Source organism: Schistocerca gregaria, chromosome 1 (genome assembly GCF_023897955.1).
Source record: "Schistocerca gregaria isolate iqSchGreg1 chromosome 1, iqSchGreg1.2, whole genome shotgun sequence".
Lineage (NCBI taxonomy): Eukaryota > Metazoa > Arthropoda > Insecta > Orthoptera > Acrididae > Schistocerca > Schistocerca gregaria.
Window position 1 is genome coordinate 278,845,151 of NC_064920.1, and position 18,777 is coordinate 278,863,927.

Below are 18,777 nucleotides of genomic sequence, written 5' to 3' on the forward strand. Positions count from 1 at the left end.
TTCCAGTCCTGTGATGTTTATCCTACCCCATCAGGGGCTGAGCCACATGTGAAAGCAGCAGTGTCATTTAGCAGCTCTGCTTCAATCACTGCACAGGATTTTATATTCGTAGAACTACCAAGCAGCTGTCCACCAGGATGAACGGCCACCACCAAACTGTGGACACGAGCAAAGTAGCCCATCCTGTGGCACAACATGCATCTGACCATAGCACACTTTATTTCAATGGCTGCTTCACTACCCAAGCCATCTGGATCCTTCCCTCCACCACCAGCTTTTCTGAACTGCGCATAAGGGAATTATCCGTACAACACATTCTCTGCTCCTGTAATTTTCCCAGACTCAACCTATGGTAACATACTGTCTCCCCCCCCCCCCCCCCCCCAACAGTTTTGACCCCTAATGTCCTGTCATTCTCCCTCCACTCTCATCTCCCACCGTGTTCATTTGCAGCCTTCTGCCAACACATCTGCCCATCTTTCTGTCCTCCTCTCCTTTTCATCCTCCCCCCTCCTGCCCCACAAACCTCATGAAGCTGCACCTGTTGGCAGTCTAGTCCCTGTACACTCCACCAGAAAGCATTCGTCTCTTTCTACACCCGTACTCTACTATCCCTTTCCCTTCCCTGCCCCCTACAGTTTGCTGTTTGCATCACATGTGATTTCTGGTCACATGTGTGGGTGAGGTGTGCTTGCTTTTGTGTGTGTGTGTGTGTGTGTGTGTGTGTGTGTGTGTGTGTGTGTGTGTGTGTGCGCATGACAAGCTTTATGTATGTGTCTTAATTGTGCGTGTCTCCAACTTGGTGTGCCTTCTTTATGGTAAGTAGCATCTGTCTGTTTCTAAATTGTTGATATTCATACCCTGAGCTTCCATTTTTAGATTTAAGTTCCATTGACAAATAGTTTTATTTCTATTGGAGCAAGGCCCTTTTTTTAAAGATTAACTGACTATGCACTCAATTTAGATGACACCTGTAAGAAACCCAGAAATATTAGTGTAAGATCCAAAGAAAAGATCCCTGCAGATCAGTGAAATTAAAATCCTAGTGGTTAAATTTTGAAGAATTCACAAAAAAGTGTCATAGTTTGATGCATCCCTAAAAAGGACTGAAGCTCACATAATACTACACACAGGATGCTGGTTAAAACCTGAAGCTGACAGTAATGGCACCTCTGGAGAAAATTTAAGCATATAATACTGAAAGGATAGGGAAGTGGGAAATGGAGGTGGTGTATTTGTAACAGTACACAACAACCTGAAATTCACCAAGACAGAAACTCAAGTTGGATGTGAGGTTATTCTGGTAAGACTAGTATTCCAGGTGGGCATAAAATTATAACAGGGCCCTTCTAAAAACCACCAAACTCACTTCCTGATGTAGCCAAAAACTTCTGAGAAAACCTCAGTTTGCTTGTACATATGTACCCTAAACATAATGTAATCATTTGAAGAGACAATCATCCAACAATCAGTTGGGGTAGTTATAACTGTGTTAATAATGGGTGTGGCAAGACTCCTGCAAAACATTACTAAATGCTTTGACTGAAACAGTTAAAACTGAACTAAGTCTGAGAGCCAGTGGAATTCTTATCAGATTCTGTGCCCAATTCGCAGCTGAGTTAGCCCCTCTGTTGATTATAATCTCTTGCCAAACCCCCAAACAAAAAACTGCTCAGTAGCTGGAAGAAAGCACAGGTGAAATTGTCTACAAGAAGGGTAGCAGAAGTGATCCAAGAAACTACAATCCAATATTTCTAGCATCCATTTGTTGTAGAATCATAGAACATATTGTTGGCTCAAACACAATGAGGTATCTCAGACAGAATGAGCACTTCCATGCCAACCAGTACGGATTCTGAAACCACTCAATCATGTGAAACCCAACTCTCACTTTTCTCACTTGACATCCTGAAAGCCAAGGATCAAGACTGTCAAGCAAATGCAGTATTTCTTGATTTCCAAGAAGCATTTCACAGAGTACCACAACTATGCTCATTATCACCTAGGATTTCAAGCAAAATTTGTGACTGTTTGACGATTTCTTCATAGAGAAGACACAGCCTGTTCTCTTGGATTGAGAGTCATCAACAGATGTGAAGAAACTTTGTGTGTTCTCAGAGAAGTATTTGGATCACTTGCTGTTCATGTTGTATATTAATGCTGATGGTTTAGTTACCTACAAGGAAGTACAGTCCGAATGAAGCTGCACACAACCTTGATAAGATTTCGAAGTGGTGTGAATACTGGCAACTTGCTTTAAATGTCCAGAAATGTAAAATTGTGCATTTCACAAAATGATAAAACATAGTATCATATGAATATAATATCAGTGAGTCACTGCTAGAGTCAGTAAACTCATACAAATACCTGGGTGTACCACTTAGTAGGAACAGGAAATGGAATAATCACATATACTCAGTTGTAAAGCAAGTTTCAGCCTGTGGTTCATTGGTAAAGTACTAGGGGAATGCAATCAGTCTACAAAGTAGATTTCTTACTTATCACTCATGTGACCCATCCTAAAGACACTTTAAGATAGAAGGAAACTATCCCAAGAAAGTATACTAACAAAATTTCTCTTTACACCTCTTAAGAAGGTAGGAGGCACTGTCTGTTCTTGCGAAATTTGAATTTCCCACAATATGATTTGTGGTTCACAGGAACTCACTTCTACATTAATAAATACTGCAGCCTTAATGTCTTGTTTTTATCACCTATAACAATGTCAATTACACATAAAAATGAAAGATTTTGGAAGTCTTTAAACATTTCTTTGTACCACAAGACCAAAATGACATCTGGCCTTATGCCAAGTACCATGGAGCTCAAAAGTAACAAAGCCCCTTTCCATCGATGCAACAGTGCCAAATTTGTCAACTGCAGTTTCTCACAGGTGAAAGGAATTCTTAGTATGATATTAAGACACTCTCCACATATTGCAAGAATGTTCTTTTATGGTGCTCAAGGTACAAGTCTCTCTTTCTGAAAACTCTGTATTATCTGATTGTGATGCAGTAATTAAGCATGCAGTAATACCCATGCACTGAAAATGTTTTCCAAAGCACCTGCCCATTCTCATCTCACGAGAAATACTTTTGGGGAGAAATACTTGAAGTGTGTAGTCTCGTGTAACATTTTTATTGTTATGGATGGATCTACAATAGCTTCATAGACTACCATCAACAGTGTCATATGATTGCACACCATGAAATACTTCTGTGAGGATCTATAACACTTATACCCACTGTTGCAGTGTAAAGTCAGTGCCAGCACACCTGTTGGGAATAACAGGGAAGAGAAGGCTATGAGAAGAGGTCAGCCAATAGTACACACACTGACCTCCCTCCAGGATGACAAACTGACAGCAGCGGCCGCTATGTGAAGGCAACATAAGTGCCACGCCCCACTAGTGAGAGCTCACTTAGATAGCAGCTTCAACATTAGCCACTCTGTTAGCGACACATTGTAGCCTCTATCATTAGCAGTTTCTTTGTAGCACAGGCTTGTGTTCATCTATTCAAAATAACAATGATTATTTTATATGTCGCCCTTTGCTTGCGACACATCTATCAAGTAAAGTATTGTATTGTTGTGTTATAATAAAACTCATTAACATGAGTTGTTTGATTGTTTATCTAGTGAACTGAGTATGCAGGATTCCTAGACACAACACCCAGCCATGTTACGAAGAAGTGAACTCCACAACTTCTCTCCATCCTCTTGGCCAAATATTCCTGATGGACATTTCTTGAACCTCTAGGATTCGAACTGGCTTATTCTGTGTCAAGTAACACTTCAGTGGCACACACTACTGACCTCATTTGTACAGGCAGATTGCACCGCATGTGTGTATGTGTCTAAAAATGCACTGCTATGATACGAGTGCCAGAGCGTTCTTGCAGCAGATACAGAGCATCACAGGACAAACTGGTCATTTGCTTCACTCTTTTTTTATTGCTAATAAACACACGTGCATACACGTAATATAGTTCTCATTTTTTACTGTGAAGAAGTCTCAGGAATGAATAAATTCAACTGACTCATTATTGTAAGGCTTCTGGAACATTAACCTTAGTTTCTAGGCACATGCCAGAAATTCGGAGGTCCTCTCAAATATCACGAAAATCTGCTTGCTCCACTCCAAGCTCACTGGAATGTGGCTGATAAGAACCACAAGTCTGACAACAGCTGAAGAAGACTAGCAAGAGCTAGTGGTAAGCACCTCTTTAAAAAAAAATTGGTTAATCAGACAGTATAAATTCACTATTACCTGTAATATTACAAAATGTACTTACAGGGCCGCATGTTGTGCATGACATCAGTGATGTCAGCGACATCACGCTCATCCCAAACTGTGAGCCCAGGGCCACCATTAGGAAGGCGGGTGTGACGAGGCTGTTGCGAGCGTTCCCGCTGCTGTGGTGGCGTCTCGCGGGCAGAACCTGTGCTGCTGGTGTCCGACTGCAGCTGTGGCTGCCCCTGTGGGTGCTGGTGCCCGTGCTGATGGGATCGTGGCACGACTGCGCGCTCTCGCTCTGGTGTGCTCTGCACGTCGCCACCACCCTCATTCACCACACTGTCTTCATCAGAGCTTGATGCTGTACCGACAAAAAACTTATTAGCACCTATTCACACTGCACAGAGTGTAAGAATAAGTGAAACAATTTACAGTGATTCCCATTAATTGGGATGGACTGCCATACGTAATGAAACTTGGCAGAAATGTAGAATACAAAAGAGAACATTCACAAAACACGAAAACTGGTACAGGCAAATAATTTATGATAAAACTTTTTTAATATACCAGTCCACTGATTATCTGAATATCCATCAATCACAACATAAATTTAACAAACACATAAGTTAATTCATATTTGCTGGTATGTGATGATGACCCTGGGTATCAAATATTGGCAGACAATGAAATAACTGACATTGTCACTGATGACCAAGAACCATGTGACAATGAGGATGAGCCTCAAAAAGAAAGAGACTACTGATAACTACCATGTTGAGAGAGAACCATCCAATGAGGAAGACTTTTACTGCCTTTGTATGGCTATAAAATGGCTAGAGCACTGAATATGTAAAGCCGCTGAACAGTCATTTGTGTGTGTGTGTGTGTGTGTGTGTGTGTGTGTGTGTGTGTGTGTGTGTGGTGGTGTTGGTGGAGGGAAGGGGGGGTATCATTAATGGAAACAATTTGCACCAAAGTTTACAGAAATATGAAAACATAGAAACACTGACTTAAACACAAAACTGTACACTCACGTTTCATGTCAAAATTGACTACATAGCATAGTTTGCAAAATATTCAAAATTGCTGTTTGGACACATAGGTGGGATTCATCTTAGGAGATCAAGCTACATATTAAGTGTGCTGAATTATTTGCCACTGAAGTTAGTCATAAACAATAGCAGCCCTCTATGTAGACCACTATTGTTCAGTACTATGAAATCATCCTCCACTGCACAGCCCTAAGGACACACATAAGCATAAAGGATTTTATTTCTATGGGGCAAATCAAAGTCCTGTGAGCCACACAAAGATCATTCCTCAGACCGACAATGTTTCATCCTCAGCCAACTTGTTTACAGATGTTTTATAGTATGGAATGTGTTACAACATGGTTGTAAAGTTAAACACATCTAACATAACTTTGGAAGGCAAACCCAGTCTCATCTTCTGAGAGAATCCAGTCTCAATGGCAGTTTGCTCACACTAAATGCTCACTAAAGTGATTAACTGTAAGCAGTATTCTCATTGGTGTTTGCCTATAATAAATGCCACTTTCATGAAACCTCCTGCCTGCAGTGTTTAGTAGCTTTATCATCAGTTTTATCATCCTGGAGACTGCAGGCCTTATATAGAGAAGTATGCATGGAATGGTGGTCATATCCCTTCAAGTCTGTAAAACTAAATATCAATCATTATAACGTAACAACAGAAAATCCAGAATGGAATAATCACAATATTATAAATAGGAGAGATTGCTACTCACCATATACTGGAGATGAGTCACAGACAGGCATAGCATAAGGATTGCTAAATAAATAAGCTTTTGGGCAAAAGTCCTTCTTCTGAATTAGGCAACTTACACCCACACATTCATGCGAACACAACTCACACACATGACCATTGTATCTGGCTGCCATAGTCAGACTGTGAGCATCAGCGCATGACGGGAGAAGCAATAGTATGGGTGGTGGGGTAAGGAGGAGGCTGGGGCAGGGAGGAGGAGGGATGGCAGGGTAAGGATGGGGAACGGCAAACTGCTGCTTGTGATAGCATACAGAGTGAGGTGGGGAGAGGGTAGTGCCAATTAGGTGCCTTCTATTCCACCAATGCACCCATTCTGTTTACTTCTCTCATTTTTTGCTCCCACTCCCTCCCCCACCCACTGTCTAACTCACTCCTGACTGCATCTAGCTGCCCCTACCCTCTCAAATCTCATCCCTGTATGCTCCCACAAGCACCACTTTACTGTCTTCCATACTTAACCTGCTATCCCTCCCTCTCAAACTCCTCCTCATGCCAACCAACCAGATTGCTTCTCCTATCATACCCTGACACTTGCAGTCTAGCTGCGGCAGTCGGATCAGTGATCATGTGTGTGAGTCATGTTTGTGTGAATGTGTGGGTGTAAGTTGTCAAATTCAGAAGAAGACCTTTGGCTAAGAGCTGTTCAGCAGTTTTTTTTTTTTTTTTTTTTTTTTTTTTTTTTTTTTTTTTTAACCTGCCTGCAACTCAACATCTCTACTATGTGGTGAGTAGCAATCTGCCATTCTCATAATATGGTCATCATAACATGTTTTAGCTGTCGGCCACCCTTGGCCAAGTCATCTGATGATTGTACCTGTGGTCTGAGAATGTTTTTACAATTCCTGGACAATCATAAGATCAACATGTAGTCACTTGTGACCCTTATTTGAATATGATTTGCTTCCTTTTTGCTAATGACGCTCCTCTGTTGGTCACTCAGTAAATGATACATCAATACCCTTCAACTGAGCTGACTGCTCCATTCATCTTTTCACACATTGGCACTTGGTAGGCATGTTCTTTTCACTGGAACCATTTTATAATTTAGGAGAGCCATAGAAATCTAGATCTGAATTGTCAACACTATGTAACCTCATTTGCTCGCAATATGTCAAGACACATACACAGTTTACTGTTTTCTCAGTAAATATGAATCAGTCAATGATCGTATTTTTCATTAGACCACACCAGCCATTTGTTTTCAGGCCATGCTAGACACAGTCAAGAACAATGCATGGCTAACATGAGATTCAAATGTGGATTAATAGTATCATTATTATAACTAAACTTTAAATTCATAAAAAAATTTACTGCTTTATGTTGACTATTTTCAAAATTTTGATCAAGCCAGATTTCAGAGACTGACTGTCACATGAAGAATTGTTCTTCTCAGTGGTTTGTTTTCTGATAAGGCACTTTCAATTGTTAGTCACAAACAAATATAACAAATCAATAACAACAGATTGTAAATATCTATCACCTAAAATAAGACAAATATTTTGTGACAAAGCATTCTCAGGACTGACTGGAAAGGAGGGCAACTGAATGATATGGAAATGTGTTCTGAATTGGTACCACCCAGAAATCATGGTGCCATACCAAAGTTGTCAATGCAAATTGGTACCACAGAAGTAACAGACTTTAGAAAGATCTTACTGCACTCTGTAAAAACATACAGGTGGAGTTTCTGAAGACCATGCCTCCCCTCTTAGCACACCACCATCATCACATCTGAAATCAATATAGTGTCAGGCATCAAAGAACAAGAACTCAGTCCCAGTTTGTGACATCAGCTACAGCAGTCAACATCGCTGTAGAAGACAATGGCAGCTGTAAACTTTCAAATGAATGTGTACTGTTATAAATGTCGCACACTGTACATCAAGATAACAATTTGCTACTTAGAGTATCAAGTGATGCTTCCGTAGTCAAAGATAGTTGTAAATTATCAAGCAATTCTGTGGCAAAGAACTGTGTGAAAGTTAAATTTTTTATCCATTTATGTATTGAACTGAACTAATAATTCATGTGTTCTAATTTGATGAACCTTCTCCCAGAACAATCAAAGAACCCACAGTAATGGCTGGACAAAAGTAGTTTCATCTGGTCACAACACAGAAAAGATGGTGTTTAAATCAGTGGTTATTCATGCTGATTGATGACACTTCCATCACTTGGTCTACTATAGTAAATCCGACTTCATGATGAAACTGATGTGTAGCACCTTTCAAAGTGACAACATTGATGCCACACTGCTAGTTCCGCTCACATATCCAGCCAACATGCTGACTGTCTTCAACACCTCCCCCCCAACCCCCCCCCCCCCCCCCCCCCCCCCCCTGGTCACACACCTCTAACATTATGAAGCACCTACACTTCGTTTTTGAGTAGCAAATATGGTGGATATTTTATTGCCCATCATTGCTGTAACTCATGACAACTCAAATAAAATTACACCAGAAACAATCCCACAGTTTATGATCCATTATGAAATGAGCTTTAACACTACAAAAGTCTCAGGTTTGATCAACCCTTTTTAATCATGTTCACAGAAGTGCTTCCTTACTCATTAATCGTCAGTATGAAGACATTTCTCGAGCAAATGAAAAGTATCTCACCCTCTTCTTCTTCAAGATTTTTTGAGTGTTCAGACTATATTTTGTCTCACAACAACACAGGCATCCATGGTGTAGGCAGGGCTGGAATGGAAGACTCTCTCTGTTCTATGATAGGTGCTTACGAACTGTACACATACTTTGTACGCTGGTAGCTTTCTCTGTGCTGTTACTCTGCACCAATCTAAGCTTACAAAATATTAAGTGCCAACTGTCCAGTTGGACTGAATGTACACTTCCTTAAGACGCTATTCACACATATTTTCAATTGTTCATACTCTTATTCAAGTGCTCCACTCAAAAGTCAAGATATCATGGGCTACATTGCAATAATCTCACATGTTCCCCCATATTTGGTGCACTGTTAAAGAATTCCAATGTTGAAACTGTACACCTTCTACCTCCATGGCAATGGAACTATGTATTAATTCACAATATGCCTTATCTAACTGTTCTGCCAAAGGAATACTTCAGAGTTGATGATCACAACTTGCTTCTTTATTTCAGCCTTTTTGCTTTTTCTTTTTCAAACAATTGTATGTTATTATTAATAATGTAAAAATGTAAAAATTATTAATACTAATTTCAGTCTTAACAATGAGAGATAGTAAATTAATCCACTAACAAAACCTACTTTGAAGAACAAGAGCTTCAATCTAAGATAGAAGCATCCTAACCTTTTGTGTTGTTTGTTTACTCCAGAGGTATAAAATTGAAAGTATGACCGAAAGACAAAGTTTATATTTATTTTATATTCAAAACTTGTACAGTATGTTGAATGAAGTGCATTAAAAATTAAGAAAAACCCTTAGAACATTGAAATTCCATTATTAAAGTGTTTAATGATCCTCTGCTTTTGTATGCAAATGTATTATTTATTGTATTTAATCTATGATAAGTGGTAATGATTGTTAAAGATAATAATGTCAAACATAATAATGGAATTAGTCTCATGAAATTTCTCTTATTGCTATTCAAAGCAAAAAAGTATAGGATATTTTGTACGAGAAAGGCAATTCTCATATTATGTCATAAATGTCTAGTATTCCTGTGAATGAATATGCTGGTTTTCGACTGCTGAACTGAAAGGACAACCACCTGTGTTTTCTACGTTTCAGGTAATCAGTACATGCAGAATGTTTGGTTTGTTGTTCTACAACAACAGTTAAGTGAATCTTACTTGATACCACTGTGTGAAATTTCAGTGTAGGGTGAAGTGCATCTCAATTGAGAATATTTCACAATTTGCTTAATTAACATATCATGAAGATTACACCATCCAATTCACTATGGCTACACACACCCTGTTTAATAGCAATTATGTGCCATGCATTTGCTGTGAATACCAGAATCAATAATAATTACATATATACTAAGAATTGTATCTGTGCTAAGGCTTCGGTACTTTCATCATTCTGGCCTTGGATGGACAACTTTACTGTGCATCTGTAATTTTTGTAAACGTTTGCTCTATAGCGGAGCATGCAAAACACTTGTGACGAAGCAAGCTGGTATAATTTTAATTCCCCTCTTGTTTTGCCATTTGCCTCCTTAAATTCGTTTTTTCACTTTTAACTAAGTACCATTAACATACGTGAGTGTAATCTACATTTATATAAAAGAGAAAGGTTGGCCCGTCGTCTTAAAGAATATAACAGATGTAATTTTGTGGTTAGTTTTATGTATGTAAGTTATCTTCTAATTTATTTTGACTAGGCCTATACCTAGTTAGTATCTTTCATTATAGTGTGAAATCAGTAATTGTTTCGTAACGTAAATTCTATTGTTGACTTACAAACAAATATATAAATTCTATACTAATTATAAACATTTCATAGATTTTATGCTAGTAATCTTAAAGTACCTATTTGGCTCTATTCGAAAACGTGTTAGCAAAACCACCACTTAATTAATTCCAAATTAATCAACAGTTTTATCAAAAGTATTGTTTACATAATGATATTTGTTAATTTCACGATTTAAACAAATAACTCAGCCTAAACGTTGTAGTAGAAGAAACTGCTAAAAAAACTAACTTTTCAATGTAGTCAGTTAACTTAAATTTTATTGTAATTTTTGTACATTTAACTTTAAACAAGGTGTAGTTTCAGTACCTATGATGATATATAAGGACCCAAATTTTGGTCACGAGACAGTCAGTCCACGGCCGAGTTTCAGACGAGGAATCTGTGTTGCTTACAATGACAACAATGAATCAATTTAACAGTGAAATAGGCGATACACCAATAGGCCGTGTGTTAAAGCAATGACAGTGACTGTTCAATTTATTTGAAGGACTGTGAACATGTGGTTATGTTATCACTGCTCATAAATGTTCAATATGTATGATTGGGAGGTTGTGCTAAGCGAAAGTAAAAGGCAGTGAAACGTAACTTTGCTCTGTCGGCCATATTATTTACCGTAATCAGCGTCCCAATTACAAACCACATTTTTCAGCCAGTGTAGCAATGCATTAAGTCAACACCAAGAGCAACAAACGAAATAAACAAAGCAGGTTGAACCGCTACACACTAGGCAGCTAAATTCCAAACAGTGATGAACATGAATTATCACTGGATAGCATATTCTGTGATTTTAGTTTTAGCAAGGAATGTTTCTCTATTAATAAAATAACACTGAACTATATCACTAACATGGTTGAGTCTTTGAGCCATATAAGTGGAAATGAGACATTGATTATCAACTGAGGAAAGACTAATATTTACGTTCACATGTCTTACAGACAGATGAGGTTTTGATTGCTAGAAGCATCATTCTGTCAACTGCTGAAACCTGCTAGGCATTAATAGGCAATTACTGGGGCTCCTGGCCTTTTTTAGAATATGTTGTAATAAATGAATAACTTTTTTCTGGTTTGCTTTATATTTCACATAAACATATTAAATTATCAAATGTAGATTTCCTTTTGTTTCTGTCATTATGATTTGTATCTGTATGCTCACACTGCTGCTCCTCATGTTTACCTAAATCAGTACACATACATAATCTTGTTTTTAGGATTCACGATCTCTGTGGTTGCACACTACACATTAACAAAAATGTATCCAGGATCTAAGATAAAGAGTTGGGGGAGGTTGCAATTAAGTAGTTTTGTAAAAGGTGTAGGAGTGGCGGATGTAAAGTACAATTTCTTACAGACTAAAACTAGAAACTTTAAAAACTTTGGTTACTAACTGTTAGACATATTATTATTTTGTAATTGGTTTCTACAATCCACATTGTACTAGACTGAGGAACATTATACTTTATATGAGACTGTACAAATTATTTTGCTGTCAGACAGATACTGCTCATTTGCATGAGAACACTTTCTACATTCACATTTTAGTAATTTTTGACATTTTCTGGTAACTTATGAGAAAACCTTGCCAACTCAAGGCACAATGCTACTGTAAGCATTTAGAACCAAGAGGTGTCTGAATTCTAAACTGCAAAGAGAAAAGGCCACGCGGCGTAGTGGTGTGGTCCAGGGCGTCCTGTCACGGTTCGCGCGGCTATGCCTGTCGGAGGTTTGAGTCACCCCTCGGGCATGGCTGTGTGTGTTGTCCTTAGCGTAAGTTAGATTAAGTAGTGTGTAAGCTTAGGGACCAGTGATCAGCAGTTTGGTCTCATATGATATCTGCTTAAAAAAAGAGAGAGAGAGAGAGAGAGAGAGAGAGAGAGAGAGAGAGAGAGAGAGAGAGAGAGAGAGAGAGAGAGAGGAAGGTGGGCAATAACAGAATAGTTTTAATGTCTCACAATAAAGCACTTCCTGAACCCTTACTACTGAACTGATGCATCTGTCTGCGATGAGGCAGGATGCAAAATGCGAGTTTGGATTGTGAAGATCATTTTACGTGGGGTGGGGTTGAATGTAAACAAGTAAGATCACTGGTGTGAATTAAAAAATGATTTAAACAAGATCTCAGATGGTACAGAAAGTGTCAATAGTTCCTTCACAATAAAAAGTGAGCAATTCTCCACATGAATACTAACAGAATTCGATTTAATTTCAGAAATATTGAAAGTTATACCAATTCTGAGGGTGTTGATTCAACTAAATATGGTGATGTAGCAGTTAAGAAGAATGAGCACATGGAAAATACTACTCTTTCCAGTTCTCTTCGACTATGTGATATGGGTCCTTGCTACAAATAGTTGTCAGAAGAAAGTGAAACAGTTGAAAAAAGGAATTAGGGGAGAGAGGGTCATGGGTGTAACAACCTAGATGAGATGGTGAAATCATTTCAGAAAATTTCAAACAACAACTTCTTCCTCCAAATGTCAAAACTTTTGTTGCCTCCCACTCACATACCGACAATGACTATTAGATAAAATACAAATAAATTGAAGCTCACAGGGAAATACTGTGGTGTTCCTTTTTCACGTGCACTATCCAGGAATGTAATAGCAGATACACAGTTTCAGAGTGCTATCTTGTAACTTCTACGCAATGTGAAGTGCAGTGTGTTCATGCATATGCAAGTGACACTCCCACACTTGCAGACTTCCACTGAAACTATTACCAGCAGGGGGGAAAACTAACAAGATGTCTTATTCACTAGATAACAAGGTGGGGGAGCTGTGCACAGCATTTACCAGAGTCGTGCCGGTCGCGGTCCCGGTCTGGGCTCTTGGCCATGACGGAGGTTCGCTTGGATGGCATCGGCAGTGATGGCTTGGGCCGGCCCTGCATCGCCGCCAGCGCCTGCTGGACTGCCTCCTGCCGCACCTCTGCAACACGACACACACTACCATTACTAACACTACTCTGCCTACTACACTAGTCTAAAGCTACACACACACACACACACACACACACACACACACACAGAGAGAGAGAGAGAGAGAGAGAGAGAGAGAGAGAGAGAGAGAGATTGCAAAAAAAAAAAAAAAAAAAAAAAAAAAAAAAAAAAAAAAAAACTGTAACTAAATGTGCACTGTAAGTTAGGTGACAGGAGTAGCTGAACTGAATATCATTAACCAGTGTTCTTTCAGGTCATAACCAATGTTCAATTGTAGATGATACTGTGTTTATTGGGCCTAGTATGACAGTAAATAAAATGATACTAAAATTAATTACATACATTATTTCAACAACCATTGACTCACATGTCACTTATGGTTTTGCAGTCGCATGCACTCTGAACACAGCATATTCCAGTAGCTCACAATGGCTGTAACCATAAATCAGTCAATACTGATTGTTTCAATTTCTATCAGTTCAAGTGGTCTACTCCTATCCATCACCTGGTTGAAAGTCTCAGACTGATTTTCCCTTTCCTCAGGGTGTTACAGAGACTCTCAGCACACCATTATCTTTACTATGATGCCCCTACTCATCTCAATAATCACACACCAAACGAAAAACACAAAATTTCCAATTTCCTACCCATTTTTGTTTTCACAGGGAGATAGATTATGCAGAAGTCTCATCCACTTTGAGGTTATTAGAAAGGAAGTAAAGTTACAGTTTAATGTCCTATCAATGATGTCATCCAAGACTGAACACAAGTTGAGATCATTAAAAGATGAGGCACGAAATCAGTTGTGTTCTTTTCAAAGGAACGACCCTAATATCAGCCTTAAGCAGTTTTGGGGAACCACACTGAAACTTTATCTGGATGGTGACATGGTGACTGAAACATAATCTTTTTGAATGCAAGTCCAGTATCTTGACTACTGCACCACCTCATCTCACTTAATCAGATGGTGTAGTCATGGATGGTGGCAGTGTGGTGGAGGTGGATGAGAGAGGAATCTGCCAGCTTTTATCACTGGAACCATCCTGGAATTCACCTGAAGTGGTACAGGCTAACCCCTGAAAAACAAAGCGAGGATGACTGTACTTGGATTTGAACCACACTCCTCCAGAAGACGGGTCCAGTGATTTAACCATTGCATTTTCTTGACAATTATGAGAATTTGAGGCTTATCGCTAATGGAAAAAGCTCTTGGCTTTCCACGAATGGCAGATAATGCATAACTATTATTTCCTCTCATTTCAGCTTGTAGCAATTTTAGCTAATCATTCACGGCCCACTGATACTCAGACCACACTACAAACTCAAGAAGATGTAGTCATCAAATAGTGGCAACTGTCACATATATGACAGTCTCTGATCAAGAAAACGGAAGTTACAGGTAATGCTGCAGCCTTACCATTATCTCAAGTTGCCAATTTTGGCACTAGGAACACCCCTCCAAAACGGTTGTCTCACTGGCTAGCAAAAACTAGCTGATATGGTACACTGGCAACTCGTGTACAAGGACTGCACGAAAACTTTTTGGAATGACATCCAGTCAATGCTGTGGGACTAAGTGAGGAGCCCCTGGCATATTTAATAAGCATCGTTAAAGAAGAGCAAGTGCCCCAGGAACGTCAAACTGGGAGACACGCATCGAGTTATCGGTCGCAAGACAGATTTCATGAACTGATGACTACTAGTCAAGATAATGATGATACTCTCACCAAATATGAGCTATGCAGTTTAATACCATACCACATTTGACTTTTTCAGATGCGCACATCTCATCTGAATCGCTCAGCACAGTCTTCCCCTTTTGAGATTTCGAACAGTCTACTCAGAATTTGGAGCCAAAATATTGTGTTATTGTGTAAACACCTGCAATACATGAGACTAAAAAGTCACTACATTTTGGCATGGCCAGTGGAACTGTTACAAACTGCTTAGCATCTCCCAAGACTGGGGCAAACTAGGCATCACAGTGAGTACTGCGAGTACTGTCCACCTGAAGCCATGGGTTTAAGGATCCATCGACGACAGCACTTCATCATGATTCCCGTATGCACTGGTCGATGATTTCATTACTGATAGCTTTGGTTAACTATTTTCAGCTTTCAAGTTTTTTGATTTCTTTTATCAGGTGATATTTTCGAATTACTTTCTGATATACGGGAAGTCTAGGTAGGTGCATAGCCACAGACTTGATTACCAACAGAGGCTTGACCAGCAGACATGCTAAATATCTTCACCTGTTGTGGAATTTAAGGAAACTACATTCCTCGGACTACTATGGCCCTCAACGAGAATATTACTGTATTTCACACAACACGTGACACAACGTTATATATTACCTGGTTACAAAACATTAAGTCTATAAAACGAAAAACGAATTACACAATAGAAACTTGGAACTATAAAATACTACAGCTGTGGCGCTAAAGGAAGTACAACTATCACATGCAGTGTGCAATTTCTGGTGATCACTGGATTTTATTTATTTATTATTTTTTTTTACACAATTTGAAAGTCACATAACTAACACAACTGCTGCCTGGTAGCGTGCATACGCGCGTAGGCCACTACCACTAACTATTCTTGCTAACAGCAATCGGACATGGAATATAAAGCTTTGCAAGCAGCCTCAGGCAGTCTAGGTATAATGACGAAGAATCTTACCTGCCGGAATTCCCCTCACCGCTGCGGCGGTGACGTAAGTGCTATGTATACCTCTGTGATATCAGTCACATACGCGAAACTATTTACCAACACTGTAGTCCTGTACATTTAAGTTTTCTTGGTGTGTGTAAAAATCGGCAGCATTCTTACGTGCGGTGGCCAGTCACTCATTGCGACGAGCTATTCTATTCGAGACAAGAGCTGCAGTGCACACAATTTCAGTCATCGCCAATGATGATGGTTCTCGGTTTCGGGCACTCAACAGCACCATTATGAGCGCTCTTACTGACAATGTAAATTTCTAAGGTAATTTTGGTTAAAGTGTACAAATTAATATATAAACAAATTCATCGACGAAACATATGGTTGTTCCCCCCTAATATATTCACACAGTCTCCCCTTATATACACAAATCCTTGTATTACTTAATGTGTTGTTATTAAAAAGCACTGTTAAAAATGAGTTCACAAACCTAAGAGACTAAGACAGTACATACAAATATCGTGGCGCTAAAACAGTGGACTCAGTGTCAAGAGGACAAATTTTCAAATGCTGTCCGGCCATCCACCTTTAGGATGTTATTTAAGAAACCTAAGGTAAATTCCTGGATGGTTTCTTTGAAAAGACACGGCCGATTTCCCTAAAGCGAGCTTGTGCCTCGTGTCCAATGGCGTCGTCGTCGGAACTATACTAATTCTTTTTTATGTAAAAGTCGTATGCCAGAACGGTACACATCCTCTGGAACTTGGTCATTTATTTGTTGCCCGGGTGTCGCCACTACGGTAGTTCAATACGTCGGGTTAGGAAGTAAGCATGAAATACACGATAACCAGTAATGTACTTATTATAGCCTATATGGAACATAATAAAATTGCAGAGTGAACGGAATCAAGCAACAAAATGAAGAAGGAATATTAGAGTCGAAAGCGAGATCATAAGAGAAGGAACACAAGCTCGGATTAAGGGAAGATACGGACGACAATGGGCCTGTTCTTAACCTATTCAGGGAAATCGCGGAAAACCTAAATCTGGATGGCCGAACAGGGATCTGACCACATCCCCCTGAATGCAATTCCAGTGCACTAACCTCTACGCCGCCTCTCAAGCAACAACGTCCAATCGCCTGGATCAGCTTGATATTTTCGTAGATAATACACGGATTATCCGGACAGTAGCCTCTGTTTTCGTGTAGCACGGGAGCGAGGAATATAAACGACAGGGAGGAAGCCATATTGCCTCTCATTCGGTTACAGGAGCCGTTCGAAATGGATATTGCAACTGAAAATCCAGCTCACTGTGAAATCCGTTCTGTAAAACGGCTATCACAAAGCCCCCACCTCAACACGTGATATTCGTCATGGATACCACTGATCTGAAAGATGCTGGGCGACAAGCTTTCATACAATTTATACCACCAATGCTCCGACGAATATGCACACGACTGTCGGCATTTTATCTCCTTCCATGTGAATGATGGTACACATACTGCTACCTTGGACAAGTAATGGTTCGTATCTCAGGAAAACTTATCTACAGAATTGTTTTCCACGTTATTTAAATTGGGTTTATTTTGATTATTATAGGGGATAACGGGACTTTGTGGCCACCCTGTATAATACAGGAAAGACAAATGGTGATGACAGAAGTAGTTGTCTGTCTGCAGTCAGCAAGGAAAGAGTGCAGGAAAATTATGGAAAATTTGTGAGAACCTGCGATTCATGACATGACAAATTTTCGCATGAGTCTGATTAGATACACTCGCGGGTGGGCAGAATTCATGCAGAGGGAATCTAGCAACTCTTTTGGAGATATGATAAATCTTTAAATCTGAATGACAATAATGCAGAAAAGGAACAGATTAAGATTTTTAATAAATCTGCTCAATTATTATTTCAGCATTTTATTTATACTCTAAAAGAGGCTTCTTGCCCTCTAACACTGTTTACAGTTAACTGACCGTATTTATAAACTCACTGACGAAAGTATACATTTTTCCAAAAAACGAAAGAAAGCATCGCAAGCGTAACACCACATTCACTACTCATAACATGCGACGAAACTTCAAGAAGACGAAAACAGAATTTCGGAGACCGTTTCTCGCCGTCCTGATTACAAGTAAAGCCCAGGAGCGGTTTTGGTAGACCGGTCAAACACCGATTTTTCCGATCGCCAGTTTTGCACGAACTGCATCTGAAAATCAGCTGTTCCGGTTTATGATGTAGCAAGTAAAACGCCTGTTTCTCTTCAGTTAAATGTTAACGGCAGGCAACTTCATGCCCAATCTAATATTTTTATTTCTTCACTGCACAAGATGTTACTCTCTCCAGATTATCTGAAAAGACGTAACCTCACAACGCAAGCACATTTCAAATCGGTTGTGTGTTTACATGGGAGCGAAAATCGGTTGATTCCTAGCATCGATGTTGGAGTCTTTACACGACCAACCAGAAGCGGCACTGGAAAACGATTTACAATTTTGGGATTCACACATGCCCTCAATGAATTACAGCAACCATCGGCAACAGGCAGCTTTCGCTTTGTTGTTTTTCGTCCTCTGTTAAGTACATCCTCCTTTTGCTTAAACATAGATTTAAAGCTCAACATCGTTATGTGTGACGAAAATGCAAAACACCGCTTGTTTTTTCACTTGGCTTTGTTCTTTTCTGCTCCTCAGTTAACCAATATGCGACATACG

The 18,777-nt window shown here is 39.5% G+C and overlaps 1 protein-coding gene across 17 annotated transcripts in view; it reads right to left on the reverse strand.

Moving 5' to 3' along the window:
* Positions 1-18,777, reverse strand: part of LOC126340904 (disco-interacting protein 2) — a 1,418,593-nt gene that overhangs the window by 101,001 nt on the left and 1,298,815 nt on the right. For all 17 annotated transcript variants that reach the window (XM_050001746.1, XM_050001738.1, XM_050001743.1 and 14 more), the window contains 2 exons: positions 13,258-13,392; positions 4,296-4,598 (listed from right to left, as the gene is read on the reverse strand). In XM_050001746.1, the coding sequence (XP_049857703.1) occupies positions 4,296-4,598; positions 13,258-13,392 (438 nt within the window). The remainder of the gene's footprint in view (positions 1-4,295; positions 4,599-13,257; positions 13,393-18,777) is intronic.